The sequence below is a fragment of the Sceloporus occidentalis genome, unplaced genomic scaffold (genome assembly GCF_023333645.1).
Source record: "Sceloporus occidentalis isolate IW3139 unplaced genomic scaffold, rSceOcc1.0.p SCAF_7, whole genome shotgun sequence".
NCBI lineage: Eukaryota > Metazoa > Chordata > Lepidosauria > Squamata > Phrynosomatidae > Sceloporus > Sceloporus occidentalis.
The window spans coordinates 3,067,490-3,083,020 of NW_028316987.1; the positions used below are offsets into that span (position 1 = coordinate 3,067,490).

The 15,531-nt window shown below is 44.2% G+C and overlaps 1 protein-coding gene across 1 annotated transcript in view; it reads left to right on the forward strand.

Annotated features, from left to right (window-relative positions):
* The first annotated feature begins 311 nt into the window (after nt 1-311).
* The window catches only part of PPP1R9B (protein phosphatase 1 regulatory subunit 9B), an 80,881-nt gene continuing 65,661 nt past the window's right edge, over nt 312-15,531 (forward strand). Inside the window, exon 1 of the mRNA XM_089531665.1 lies at nt 312-1,895. Within this exon, the coding sequence (XP_089387791.1) occupies nt 384-1,895 (1,512 nt within the window). The 5' untranslated portion in view covers nt 312-383. The remainder of the gene's footprint in view (nt 1,896-15,531) is intronic.

Genomic DNA, 15,531 nt, shown 5'->3' on the forward strand with positions numbered 1-15,531 from the left:
CTCTAGCCTTTTTTTTTTGCAAGCACCCCTCTTTTCCTCCAGCCCTTTTGCAAGGACCTTTCCCTCCCCATTGGGTGAGAAAGCCTTGCTTGCACCCCTTTCCAACCTCCCCCCCCCCCCCAGTCAGCCAGAGACTGCTTGGCCACATTTCCCTGACACAATGAAAGCCGCCTTCTAGATGGAGCTGTCGCTGCTCTTGCAAACTGCTCCTGTGCTCCGCCTAGTAGCCCCTTTCTGCTGCTTCTGCTTCTGCTTTCTTGCAATGTGAGTCTGGGCTGGAAGAAGAGGCAGCTGGAGGAGGAGGAGAGGAGGAGGAGGAGAGGAAGAAAGGGGGAACCTTGGGGCTATGGTGGTGACCACCACACCTGGAGATTTCCTGAACCATGATGAAGACTGAGCCCCAGAACAGCCCAGGTGGCCCTGCTAACACCAACAGTGGCCCTACCGGTGGCAACGGTGGTAACTTGCGGAGCGCCTCACCTCACCGGAATGCCTACGAAGCTGGCATCCAAGCCTTGAAAGCCCCCAAAGATGCCCTGGGCAACGCCGAGAGCGAGGAGGCCAAGAAAGCCCGTAACAAGAAGTATGGGTCCAACGTCCATCGGATCAAGAATATGTTCCTCCAGATGGGAACATCAGCCCCAGCAGGAGAGGCTGGAGGTGGTGGAGGAGGAGGTGCAGGTGGTGGAGGAGGAGGGGGTGGAGGTGGACCTGCTGGGGTGGACTTGGCCAAGCTCAAGGAGAAGCCTGTCCGGTTGTCCTTGCCCCGGGCGAGTAGCCTCAATGAGAATGTGGACCACAGTGCCTTGCTGAAGCTCGGCACCAGCGTCTCTGAGCGGGTGAGCCGTTTTGACTCCAAGATGGACAAGCCGCTGTCCAAACTCCAGGAGACCAGGAAGATTTTTGAGAGGAGCCTTCAGGAGAAGGAGACCACCAACAAGCTTCTCCTGAGGAAAGAAAGGGGGGGCTTCCAGGACAGGAAACTGGATGTGGTGGTGAGGTTCAATGGGAGCACGGAGTCTCTGGACAAGCTGGACACAGAGGCTGTCTCACCCACCGTCAGCCAGCTCAGTGCCGTCTTTGAGAAGGCCGACTTGAGGAACAACCTTCACAAAGCCCCTGGAAAAGTTGGGCCTCTCAACTCCAAGATTGTCAGTAAAAGGTCTAGGGTCTTCCTCCAGTCCACCCCCGAAGGAGGGGCCAAGGGGGATGCCAGGAGTAATGACGGGTCTAGTGTTCAGGTGAGAGGTCGGCTACCTGAGGTTGACAAAAGCCAAGCCAAACCTCCATCTGGTGGCCTTGGTGTTGGCGCTGTTGGCAGCCCAGGAGTTGGGAAGCCAGGCGACAAGGAGAGTCATGCGGCCCTCCGTCCGCAGAAGGTCCAAGAGGTGCGCAAAATCAAGCCTGTGGAAGTGGAGGAGAGCGGGGACTCGGAGCAGGAGTTTGAGGCGGCGGAGGTGGCAGTGGCAGCAGCTATTGCAGAGGAGAACAGCAGGGCCTCCAAGGGGTCTGATGCTCTTAGGGCTGAGGTGATCCAGGCGGAGGTAACGGTCCACGCGGCCTTAGAAAATGGCAGGCTGGGGGCTGAGCCACCTCTAGAAACTCCGGACACCTTGGCGGATGCTTACTGTGAGGAAGCCGCCAAGGTTGAGGGACCAGAGGAGAATGACCTGGGCGATGAGTCAAAGAAGGAAGACTTCTCCGAGGCTGATCTGGTGGACATCAGTGCCTACAGCGGGCTGGGGGAGGACTCGGGAGGGAGCGGGCTGGATGAAGATGAGGATGCGGATGGACTGTATGCACCTGAATCCAGCTGTGTGGAGATCCCTGGGCTGTCAGACGAGGAAGAGAGTGCCCCCAGCCGCAAGATCCATTTTAGCACAGCTCCTATCCAGGTAGGCCTTTGGATGCAGTGTACCTAGCAGTGGTAACAAGATGGCTGGGCCTAAGAAGGACCAGTTTCCTTTGGGGAATGGGATGGTTGGTAATGGAACCAGAATCTCACATCCTCAATAGGCTGTAAGTTCAGAATCTCTGACTTTGGCCCCATTTTCTCACAGTTCACAAGTGAGATGGGGTACCATGGTTTCTTGACTACCATTTGAACGACAACAAGTGGATCTCACTTGATGTCAACGCTGTTCCATGCAAAACCTAGCAGATACCTACCATTTTCTGCACACAGAAAACTAGCACGTTAGCCTAGCCTTTTCCCTGATGTGCTAGTCTTCTATATGTGGCGAACGTTATGGGAGTGTTGTTTTGTTTTGTGAGCATCCAGGCGTGGGAGCCTCCATCTGTCATCTGAAGTGCCACAGTCAAGATACAGGCTTTCCACCCTGTTTGTGTGAACCAGGCCTAAGGTTGATAGAAAAGGAGGGCTCCCTTGTCTCTCTTCAGTATGATTTCCTGTTGAAGGTCTTGATTTTTGCAAAGCTTTTCCTCTCAAGGACCCACCAACAGGAAAGAGGTTGTGCTTTCTTTTGTTTGCATTTAATTCTCTTGTTTTTGGTGCGTCCAAATATATCCAGTGAAGGGGAGTCAATTCTTTCACTTGGAGGAGATTTGGGCCTCCTTTTGACAGAAATGGTCTCTGATTGAGGCTGGGAATTGAACTGGCGAGTCACAGGGCATCAGAATAGCTGCGAAAAAATGTGGTTTTTGTAGCATTGGACAAACCTTCACCGTGGTAGATAGTGCTGGCATTATATGTCTCCTCCCACCCAACAACTCCATTTCTGTCTTTTTTATATTATTTTTTCCTATCCAGTGCAAAATGAGGAGGGGAAAGGGGTGGGGTTGGAGGCATTGGGGTGTCTTGATTTGGAAAGATGGGAAAGCAAAGAGAGAAAGAAGCTGATCTCCATTACTCTTCCACCCCTCCATCTCTAAAGCGTTGCTTTTATGAAACACTAGGGGCGAGGGAGGGATTATTAATGAACCCATTTACGTCTGGCTGCTGGTAGTAAAGGGAATAACACATTTGATGTGAAATCTCAGTTTGTCACACTCTTTCCTGCCTTGGCTCTGTGGTGGTGGAGGTGACACAAACTGAGGGATGCTCACTGGGAAGCTGCTCCTTTCCACCTTCATCTACACACCTTTGGCTTGCTTGGGAGTCTCTGTTTCAATCTATTTTCATAAATCTGTTAGCCTCAAAGGGTTTTTGAAACTCCTCTTCCCCCTCCCTTCATCCCAATTTCTATCAGTTGATTATCTCCCCACTGCCACTTCCACGGATCAAAGGCATCCTGGGCACCGTTCCCAAGAATTGGCTGGATTTCATAGTATGTGGACCAGTTTTCCAAGGCAAGGTTGGAGGGCCATCTGTCTTCCCTAAGGGAAAAAAGGGGAGAAAAATGGCATCTCGCTTAGAAAAGTCATTGCCTGTAGGGCAGCCTTCCCCAAGCTGATGTGTTCCAGAGGCATGGGATTATATCTCCCATCATGTCCTACCAGCTATAATTGGCTGAGTATGCTGGGAGTTGTTGTAGTCCATTGCATGTGGAGGAACATAGCTTATGGCGGGCTGCTGTAGGGTCATAGAGCTGGGTGGAAGATGACACTCAACCTGCCCTGTCCAATCTGTATAGACTCCAGGACGGAATTTGTGACTTACTAACCCAGTTTATCTGTCAGCTTCATTTGAGAACAAGATTGGGCAACATGTGGGCATCCAGATGTTGTTGAACTGCCTCTCCTATCAGCCATAGTCAGAATGGCCAGCAGTGAAGAATGGTAGCACATTGTCGAGGGCCACTCTGTGTCCACCCCTGTTTTAGGCAGCATGGCATAGGACTTTGAGGACTGGAGGGTTTTTAAAAAATAGAACATAGAGATCCTGGTTGAAATTTCTACTCGAACAAGAAGATTCCTGATGAACCTGGGCTAGTCATCATGCCTCCCAATATTTTGTGAGAATAAAGCGGTGGGGCACTGTAAGATCTCTGGTGGAAGAAAGGGCAGGATATACAAAGATGGGTTGTAACACATGGGGAGACTTCAGGCTTCTAGGATCTACTTTGTTGTTGTTGTTGTTGTTGTTGTTGTTGTTGTTTTGGGGGGGGTTAACTAGAATCCTATGACCTACCAGCTAGAATCAAAGGACAAGAACTTTGATATACAGAATTCTGAACCTAGGAAACTGTTTTGAATAGCAGGACTGACCTGGAAGCTCAGGGCCCTTCTGTGCAAAAATCTACCTTTATTTAAATACATAGCATAATTACAGGCAGGGAGGGTCATTGTGTTCCTCCTATTGTTAAGAAACTGAGAATCAGATACATCAAAAATAGCTCAGATTATTGCAGTCACCCGATCTGTGTCAAAAAATCACCTGGGAACATAGCAGGAAATCCATATTTTCTTTCTTGGATTAGAATTGAGGGGCGGGTGAGGTTTATCATGCTGCAGACAGATGGTGGGCATGAACAAGGTGCCACATGCCAAAGGTTGGATTTCCTGGGCTCTTGGGGCATAGTTTCGTCTTAGCCAACATCCTGGTTCCAAATCACAGCCAGCTCAAATGCCTGAAGAGGAAGAAGCAGCGTTTACACAAGAATGCTTGGTTCCTTGGAAGTATCCTTACCTTGGCTTAACAAAAATATTCAGATTTAGAGGCCCAGAGATTAGCATCTCAAACCCAAGGATTTTAAAACCACTTCCTGATTGCCATGAGCCACAATTTGCTTAAGACTGTAATTCTCCTGGGATGGCAGTGGAATGGGGCATGGCTGAGTGGCAAGCTTCTATAGACAACAAATACATTCAGTTTTGTCAAATTATTCCCTCCCAACACATGCAAAAAATCCTGTCTGCCACCCACTCACTCACTGAATGTCAGGGTCAAGGAGAAAAAACAGGAAACCATAATTTGCCTTTATGGTTGCCTCTCTCAACCAGGACCCTTCCAAACATGTTGCATCATAACTCTTGATCTTGGTGGTGGATGATGGGAGTTTTAATTTAAAAAAACCTGGAGAAGCCCAGGTCAGGGGAGGCTACACAAGGGCAGTAGTTTTCAAAACAAAACAAATGAACAACTTCATACTGAACTTGCAATGTCTAAGCAGTGTATAAATTTAAGCTAATTGCCCCCAACAATCTAGGTACAGTACTTGTTTTAGCGACCCCAGAAATATGCAAGCCTGAGTTGAGCTTGAGCACTTTTACTGGTATTGAACTTGCAACCTTATGGTTTTGAGTGAGTGGCTGCAGTACAGGCATTAAACCACTGCATCACCAGGGCTCTTGGTGATTTTTAATCTTTGGCCCCTGAAGATGTTTTAGCAAATGGCCCATTGGACATACTGGCTGTGAATTCTAATAGTCAAAGTCCTATAGGCAACAAGTACATTAAGATTAGCCAGATTACCCCAACCCCCAAACCACTAATCCCCATCCTCTGAAGTACAAAAAGCTGAGGACCAAAGGTTGAAACCCACTGCTCCTAGGACAGTGAGGGATGCCACCTGAAAGTTATAAGGTGGGTGGCAGTGTTAATGCTTGTTGTGCCAAGTATGTGGTGTGATACTTGCCGTATTTGAGGCTGAGAAGGAACATTTGGTCCAGGTGACCTTGCTGATCATAACTCCAAAATTTGGATTCATCTTTTTTCACCCTCCTCTGATAACATTTCTTGGCTCCCTTGCTGGAGATTCTTTGCTTTTGCTCTCTGTTTGGCAATTGACCTTTTAGTGAGTGTGGGCTGTTGTGTGAGGAATCTGGTTGTGGAAATAAAATGTAGTTCCAACTTCAGTGATGTTGCGAATTCCCATACTCTCCTCCATCCTTCCCCAAAACCAGGTGGTTGTTAGGATGCTACCAATGCTGGCTGCTGCAATCTCATGTAGCAAACTAGGTGTAATATGCGAGGGCAGATTTAAGGACAATTCTTAAGTTGTAGGACTAAGACTTTGGAGATCAGAGTTCGAATCCCTGCTCAGCCATGGAACCCCACTGGGTGACCTAGGGTAGGTCTCACTGTCTCAGCTCCAGAAAACCCAATGATAGGGTTGCCATAAATTGGAAACAGCTTGAAGGCACACAACAATAACAAGTATGTTTAGCATAAGGACATAAGCACAGCCCTACCAGAGGCCTGTCTAGCCCAGCGTTCTTTGGGTTGGTGAGATGAGGAATCCAAACAATGTGGGTTTCTCCGTCACTGCCCAGAAATAGGCAGGAAGAACAACTAAGGTCTTGTGATGGTGGAAAATAGACGTTACTTGCTCCTTGCTTTCTGCCATCCTAAAGAACAGTTCTTCCTGCCTTTGCACAGAGCATAACTCTTTTTTTGTCGTTCTGATTTGGGAAGTCCCCAAAGCAAGACATGAATGCGACAACACCTTCCCACTCATGTTCCCCAGCAACTGGTGTTCCAGGATATACTGCCTACGATACTGGAGGTAATATGCATCCATCATGACTTGAAGCTGCAAAATTCCCTTTTAAAATCATTCAGGTTGGTGGCCAAGGAGGTTTGCTATTGCCATCCTGAGAGTCACTACCTTTTGTAAGAGCAAAATTTGTGTTGTTCTAAATGTGTGCTGTTTGGTGCCGTTTTAAGAGGTGTTCCTCCTTTTGTCTTTTTTGAATATCATGCTATTTGTTGGGGAGGGGGGATGAGGCACATGCAGATGATGGGATCTCATTTTGTGGTCCCAGCAGCCCCCAAGGAAAACAGATTCCATTTTTTTAAAAATGACAATCTGTTTACCACCACAACCTCCACAAGACCCCCATACTGATTAAAAGAAATTGCAAATCAGCAGAAAATCTGCCAAAAAGAAAAGCATAAGTGGCATGATTTCTTTTACAGTCGGATTGGTCATGCTGGTGTGTGCAAGCATCAGAAATAACCCATTCCCCTTTGTAGTTTTTCACCCCTGTCTTAAAGGGAAAGAGGCCAGCATGGTTTAATGGCTTGACTACTGGAGGGCTCTGGAGACCAGGATTTGGATCACCACACAGCCATGGAAATCCTTGTAGTCATTCATGTGTGTGTGTGTGTGTGTGTGAGTGTGAGTGTGAGTGTGAGTGTGAGTGACTGACTACAATTTCCAGAATCCCCGTGCATAGTGGCTGTGCTAGTTTGTGGATTTTACAGTTGTAATCCAAAAAAGTAATGTTTCTAAGCATCCAGAATTTGACAGATAAGTAGTTTTTAAAAAACTAAGTGTAAAAGAATTGTTTAAGACCATAAAAGAAGAACCCTTTAGGATGAGGCAAAAGCATCTGAGCCCAGCATTCTGTCTCCAACAGCAGCTATCCAAATGTCTCTGGGAATCCAGCAGAAGCAGGCTATGAGAGCAGCACCCCTGCATCTATACATCCCCAGCATCTGGTATATGAAGGTACACTTTCTCAGCTTATGGAACCTTTGCCTATTAGCAGTTCATGGACCTAACCTCTGCATCTAAAGCCATTAAAACCATCTAAAGCAGTGTCTTGTGACCACTTTTTTGGCCAGAAAATTCAGTCCTTGATTTTTGTTTTACTAGGTAGGAATGTCCAGCTCATTTTTCCCTCCTCATTCTATATTTTTGGTATGGGGTGGCCTTACCTAAAGACATAGCTAACCTATGTTCATTGATCGTAAGATCGAAGTAAGATCCTTGTTAATGTAGTTGTTCATAAAAACAAATTTACAAACCCAACAACAGAGAGAAAAGATAGCACAGCACAGGTTGTCTGTTATTGATGGACAAGACCAGGATCAGCCTGAGACATTTTTGCTGCCTGAGGCAAAGCAGCAAATAGCACTCAACCACTCGCACAGATCAGGGTGTGCCGTACCTAAAGCCTGCCAAATTATTTTGGTACCTGGGGCAGAATTATTCACAAGCACTTCCCCCCTCTTTTTGACAGTGAAAATGCAATGAACACAAAGTAAATCATCTACAATTTGCTGCTGCCATTTGCCAGTACCCCCAAATTTGCTGCCTGTTTCACCCTGTCTACTGCTACTCCCAGTGATCCCAAGTGTCAACAAGGCATGAGAAAACATGCTTGAGTCCCATATGAGATTAAATCCATCCCAAATTTGGGATCTTCAGCAGAGGCCCATTTACTTGGTTCACCATCTGGCTAAGTAAAGTTATTGTGCAAATGTGACAGGGTCTTATCTGTAGCAGCACCTCAGCTGTGGAACTTACTGCCAAAATTTGACTGACTTCACCTCTTCGGAGAGGCAGCGAAGATGGTGTGTTCCTCGTGACCTTTGGTCCTCAACATTTCTCTGTTGTTTTAACTATCTGACTGTAAATTATTTTAAGGAGTCTTCTTACCGGTAGTTCTTAGTTTGTTTTAAAAGTTTTTTGCTGTACATCATCTCAGGGGCTAGTGTGCTGAGAGGCAATTAAACTGACAAATGCACCTCCAAAATGTACCTCCCAAAACCTTAAACTAACAAATGTACTGCACTGTATATATTTATGTATAAGTCCAGAAATGTTAGTCAAAAAATTGACCCCAAAAACCTGGGTCGACTTATCCACGGGTCAATGTAAGTACTATACTTTAACTCTTATCAAAAAAAGGAACCATCCCCTGGTGAAAGGTGGGAGCTTAATCCCTTCTCGGAGAACCTAAAAGAAGCATCAATTCTATCTACTATCCAGGGTAGGCACAAACAGTTATGCCTGATGGAATTTTTTATGTTGTTTTTTTTTTGCCATCATATCCCTTTGTTTCACCCTTTATATCCTTTGTTACATGCTGCTAAGTTTTACCCTCGACTTACTCATGGGTCTTATTAAAATCGATCATCTTGGCCCCCAAACCTGCCCTCGACTTATACATGAGGTCAACTTATAGTTGAGCATATACGGTACCTCCAAATGCCATGATACCAGTAGTAACCCTCGTTTTGGATAGATTACAATACCCAGTATGATGTAGTGGTTTGAGTACTGGACTAACACTCTAGAGACCAGGATTCGATTCACAGCTTGGCCTGGAAACCCACTGGGTGACCTTGGACAAGTCACACTCTCTCAACCTCCTCTGAACCAATCTTGCCAAGTAAACCCCATGATAGGTTTGCCTTAGGGTCTGGTCTCAATAAGTCAGAAACGACTCTAAGGCACACAACAACAAAGAAACAAACAAGTCCTATCAACCAATGCAAGTTCATTTAATTTCATTTCCGAACCAGAGAGAGAGAAGGGGACATTTTTCCTTTGTTTCAGATACTGCATAACTTTGATCTTTCAAGGTTTTCTGTTTGATCGAATGAAAAAGACAATTTAATATCTGCACACACTATTATTAGAGGGCCAAAAGAGGTATGAACATTAAATCAAGCAGATCATGGAAGAGCCCAGCATAGAAAGGGTGTTAGCCCAGATTTCATATTGCCTGTCAGGGTTGCTTGTAGGAGAAAAGTCCTTTCCCCCGGAAAGGGAAACAGCTTGCTGCCTTCAGATACAAACTGAAAGGAAAAGCCCTCATTAAATATCATTTTTACGACAGACATGGCTGAAGGGAGAGGAAGCTAGCTTGTGTGCATGTGAAGTCTGCTTTGTGAAATGCCCTTTAGTCAACCCCACTGATCGCTTAGGGGCAAGAGGGGGCATTTTAATCTGTGATTAAAGCTTTGGTTAGAGAATATACTGATTAAATCAATTAAAGCTTACAACCCTCATATTAGCATCATCAGACAGTACCATGGAAGTTCTTTGGGTTTGCTTCAAGATTCCATATTTCTTAACAACTATCTTTGAAATGAGGTCGTGCAGTAGATTCTTGGGTTAAATCAGGACATGGCAGAAATTCATCCATTCCATTTTTATCTTGGTCTTCATCTTGGAAATGCAGAACAGTCTGCACGGTTCTCCTCCATCCTGTATCCTTTCAGTAAACCGACGAGGTAGCTGAGGGTAAGAGAGAGTAGCTCCACACCACACAATTATAGCAGTTTGATGTTGCTTTAAATGCCACGGGTCTGTCCCATGTAATCCTGGTATTTGTAGTTAGTGGAGAGATTTACATTCCTCTGAACTACTGCACTAGAGCTCTCCAGGACAGAATTCAGAACCTCTCGTAAATACTACAAATCACAGGATGCCACAGCATGGAGCCATGGCGCTTATTTATAGTGGCATCAAATTGCTATAATTGTGTGATATGGATATATCTAGAGAGACAGAGAGACAACATGACTGGCCCAAAGTCAGCCATGGAGCATATTATTTTATTTACAAATATTTATATACTGCCAGTGTGACCAGATGTCTTCCTTTTCCAGAACATGTCCCAAATTTCAACCTGCTGTCCATGAGAAATTCCTAAATGTCCCCCATTTTGAGCATGACTAAGAAGCATGAATTTAGATTTCTATGAGTGTTTTTACCTTTTACTTTATGATTCCCGACATTTTCCTTGAATGTCCTATATTTTATGGTGCCTTTGCGGTGAGGACATCTGGTTCTGCTGAGATCCAAAATTTCAAATTTGTGTATGTAAACTTAGAAAATGCACAAATTAATATACATTCCTTATGAGAACCATGTAAAGAGAAGGCTTGCCCAAATACGTTTTAAACATGCATCTAAAATTAAGAATAGTAGAGCATGTTACTTATTTAATATAGGAGTGGGAAATGTGTGGTCCAGGGGTGCCTGTTTTGCAGCTCCGGGAGAAGATCTCCAAACGGCCAAAAGAACTAGACAAATACCTTTCTAAAATGGTCTCTTTTCTGGCCTTCCATCCCTGAAAGCTGTCTCCTTCAAATTGTAGGAACTGTTAAATAAAGCATGCACAAACAGACATTTTTACTCGTGATTCTGGATGGTTTTTAATCTACACTGGTTTAAAAATGTGCTTGTATCTCTTCACTGGGAGAAAGGTGGGGTATAAATAAATAAAATAATAGCAAAGTGACCTCACTCCCATTCACATTGGGAGCAAATGTCTGACCTAGGGTTTCCAACTATAAGAGATGTCCCCTATTTGAAAGTTGGAGATATTTTACTTTCATATAAACTGAATAAGTTCCCCCCACAAAATCAATATTTTGTGGTGTGGACCAGCGAGGGGTAGTGGTTTGAATGTTGGACTAAAACTCTGGAGATGGGAGTTTAAATCCCTGCTCGATTATGGAAACCCAGTGGGTGATCTTAGGCAGGTCACACTCTCTCAGCCTCAGAGGGAGGCACTGACAAACCCCCCAATGAACAAAGCTTGCCAAGGAAACTCTATGATAGACTTTCCTTGGGGTTGCCATAAGTCGGAAAGGACTTGAAGGCACACAGCAAGAAACAACAAAGCCCATGTACCATATTTTCCGGCATACAAGACGACATTTTGACCCAATAAAATTGGGTCAAAAGTCGGCGGTTGTCTTGTATGCCGGGTTGAGCCCGGCAGCCCCGCGGCTGGGTGCACGCGCTCTCAGGGCCGCTGGCTTCTAAGGGGCCTCCGGAGGCCCCTTGAAGCTGGTGCACGTGTGCACAGCTGGCTGCCGCGCTACTCAGGTGGAGGGTAGCCTTATATGGTGACTATATGCCAAACTATATTTTCATTTTAAAAGTTGGGGGTCGTCTTATACGCCTGGTTGTCTTATACTCCGGAAAATACGGTAGATAGAGAAAGAGCACAGCAGACAGAAATGTTTGTTTCTGGCCTACTCCTTCATGTTATTCCACTTGCAAATTTTAGTTTATTTTTTTAAATGCAGAGGGCCATTTTAAAAATGAGTTCTCAAATATGCCATGCAAAATGGTACCGACCCACCTTACCTTCTGAGGAATTTTCTGTCTCATTCCGTTGCATATTTAGACCTGGTCTTAAGGTCTCATCATTTTTAACTATTGTCCAAAACACACTGCAGAAATAATCCCATTTCGGACCGCTTTAACTGCCCTGGCTTAGTTCTAGGGAAACCTGTGAATTGTAGTTTATTGTGGCACCAGCACTCTCTGACAGAAAAGGCTAAATGTCTCACAAAACTACAGTTATGGTGCCACAAGAAACTACAATTCCCAGAAGTTTCTGGCATTGAGCCAGGGAAGTTAAAGCAGTCTCAAAAGTGGGTTATTTCTGCAGTGTGTTTTGGACCTGAATCTCTCTTAAAGACAAGACAGAAATATGTGCATCATATAACTGATGAATGTAGACAGTTTGAAAGAGGAACACATGGCTAGGTTAACAGACATCGACACTTTCATTTTGTATTCAGATAAAACGCAAAATCTGTTAACGTCTGCTTCCCGATTGTCAATCCTACATGTCATAAATTTTGACCGTGTCCTTATTTCTATTTTGAAAACCTGAGCAAACTCACAAGCATTTGACGGTATTAGGAGAGACCCTTCAGATTCCTTTAAAGACCAAATGGATCTATAAGAAAAAGGCAGTCTCTCAGGTTATCACAAGCAAATGGATGAGTAGGGATTTGAACCCTAGGCTTTCCGTCCTAGTGCCATCGCTACACCACATTCATTGTCTGTCTTTCTAAGTCAGGAGTGAAAAAAGTGGTGTAGCTATGGGGAAGAGACGATGGGGAATTCTGTGTTTGCTCCCCTGTGACATTTTCTTTCATTCCTAAATTTTTAGCATTGCAGAGTGAGACACTGAAAATCATTCACATCTAGAACTCTTTAATATTTGCTGTTTTTGCATTCCCATGGTCATCTTGCCCCTGAAATTCAAAATGTTCAGTTGAAGTATTACATTACATTACAGTGGGCCCTTGTTATCTGCTGGGGTTTGGTTCCAGGATCCGCCATGGGTAACAAAATCTGTGGATGCTCAAGTCCCATTAAATACAGTGGCATAGCAAAATGGTGTCCCTTATATAAAATGGCAAAATAGCAAAAGGTTTGCTATTTGGAATGTATACTTTTTTAAATATTTTCAAGCTGTAGAAACTTGAATCCATGGATGAAAAAGCCGTGAGTAAGGAGGGCTGACATTCTTGGGGGTAATGCCCCATTTTGCCCCCTCCCCAGCTGCTGCTATTATTATCATCATCATCATCATCATCTTATATCCTGCTTTTCTCCCAATATAAGGGCTCAATGCCGTGCATGGCAAATTTAAAACAATACAATATAAAACAATACAAAGACATTAAAATATATAAATATATATTTCTAAAAAAGCAAACAGTTTTAAAAGTTAAGTAACTACACATTGACATTTAGAATGTATTAAGCCGCACCTCCTGAGTGAAGGATCTCTGGTCTCAAAAGCTTTCTGCAGGTGATCCATTGGAATCTTGTGCAAGAGATATCTTTTCCCTCCCCAGCTGCCTAATGGTGAGAAGGTAGAAAAGGAACAGGAAAAGGGATCATGAGAAGAGAGGCTCATTGTAACTTTCTTTTGAGTTACAATGAGCATATTTCCAAGTGTCCCAATATGGGAGGGCCAGTCCTAATTCATCCTTTGCTGTCCCATTTTTCAGCTGCTTTTAAAATGTCCCAGTTTGTCTCTGCTCCTCCCGCTTCCCCGCTTTGTCCTCAATTTACTTCAGTTGCTGCAAACTGAGTTCAAAATGCAAAAGTAGCATGCACTCAATTTACTCAGCAGGGAGAAGAGGAAAAAAGGTGGCGCAACCTTCCCCTTCCCAGTAAACTCATGCACAAGCAAACTGCTTCAGCCTCTCCTATCTTGCTGTGTTCTTCCTCATTCATTACTTTCGCCATCTTGACCACACTCTGGTGTTGCTTGGCCACATGTCTCCCAGTTTTCATATGTCAAAATGCTGGCGGGTATGGTACAAGTTTGCACTCAACAGGCATCTTTGTATCAGAGTGTGAGAGCCACAGTGGCGTAGTGGTTCGAATATTGGACTACGATTCTGGAGAAAAGGGTTCGATTCCAAGCTTGGCCATGAAACCCACTGGGTGACCTTGGACAAGTCACATGCTCTTAGCCTCGGAAGAAGGCTATGGCAAACCTCTGAATAGATCTTGCCAAGAAAACCCTGTGATGCCTTCGGCCGGGTCACCATAAGGCGGAAACAACTTGAAGGCACACAACAACAAATTGAAAACTACTGGTTGGGAAATTTTGACACTTGTGGGCTTCATCCGCACTGTAGAGATAATCTAGGTTGACACCACCTAACTGCATGGCTGATTGCTATGGCATTCTGGGAATTATAGTTTTGTGCTACAGTTAGCCTTCTCTTTTAGAAAGCTCTGGTGCGCCAATAAAGTACAATTCCCAGAATTACATAGCATTGAGCCATGGTAGTTGAAGTGGTGTCAGGCCTGGGTTATTTCTGCAGTGCAGATGCAGCTGTAGTCCAACAGCGTAACTTTGCTAGCTGGGGAAGTCTTTGAGTTCTAATCCTAAAAGTAATTTTTTGCACACGCTGCTTAGTAAGGATACCAGTAAGAGAGGTATTTTTCCTCTCAGCTCATTTGGTTAAGTGCAGTGATTTTCCGGTTGGTAACTGAACAGGTGTGATCATGATGTATCTGACTGAACTGCAGCATAATGTAAATTTTTAAGGCCTGATTTACACATGCAGCAGAATGAGGTAGTAGAAGAGAGAGTGCTACGTACTTTAAACTGCAGGAGGGCAAGTGCCCTTTGTGAATATTTCCCCCTATGGTGAAAAATAAATCCTTGCAGATAACAAAAGAGCACACCAGACAGAAATGTTCTTTACTGGCATTCTCCTTACTGCACTTTATTCCATTTGCAAATGTCATTTGATTTTTAAAATGCAGAAGGCCATTTTAAAAATGTGTTTTCCCAAATGCAATGCAAAACGGTAGAGATCCATCCTTTCTGCTCAGGAATTTTCCATCCCACTTTGATTCAAAACACAGTGCAGAAATAATCCAGTTTGATACCCCTTTAACAGCCCTGGCTCAATGCTAGGGAATTTAAGGGAACTGTAGTTTGGTGAGACATTTAGCTTTCTCTGTCAGACAATTCCCAGGATTCTCTAATACTGAGCCAGGGCAGTTAAAGCACCCCCAAATTTCTGTAGTGTGTTTTGGACCTTTGCTACACATTTAGGCCTGGTCTAAGAACTCATCACTTTTTAACTATTACAGGTCGAGTCTCTTTTAGCCGAAATGCTTGGGATAAGAAGTGTTATAGATTTTGGATTTTTTTGGATTTCAGAATATTTGTATTTGCAATCATTTACGTAATGAGATATCTTGGAGATGGGACCCAAGTCTAAACACAAAATATATATTTTTTCGTATACACTGTATGCATATAGTTTGACAGTAATTTTATACAATATTTTAAATAGTTTTCAAAGACATAGCCATGTTTGTTTGGAAAATCAGTATGCAAAGGAATCGTGCAGCACTTTTGAGACTAAAACTGAAAGATAGAAGTGTAAGCATAAACTTTTGTAAACTTGAGTCTACTTCCTCAAGTAGCGGGCTCAATTCTATGAAAGCTTATGCTACCAACTTCTACCTCTCAATTACTTTAATAATTTTGTGCATGGAACAAAGTTTGTATACACTGAACCAGCAGAATGCAAAGGTTTTACTAGTTCAGCCACCCATGAGAAAGGCTTTGGTTTTCGGATTTTGGAATTACCGATAAAAG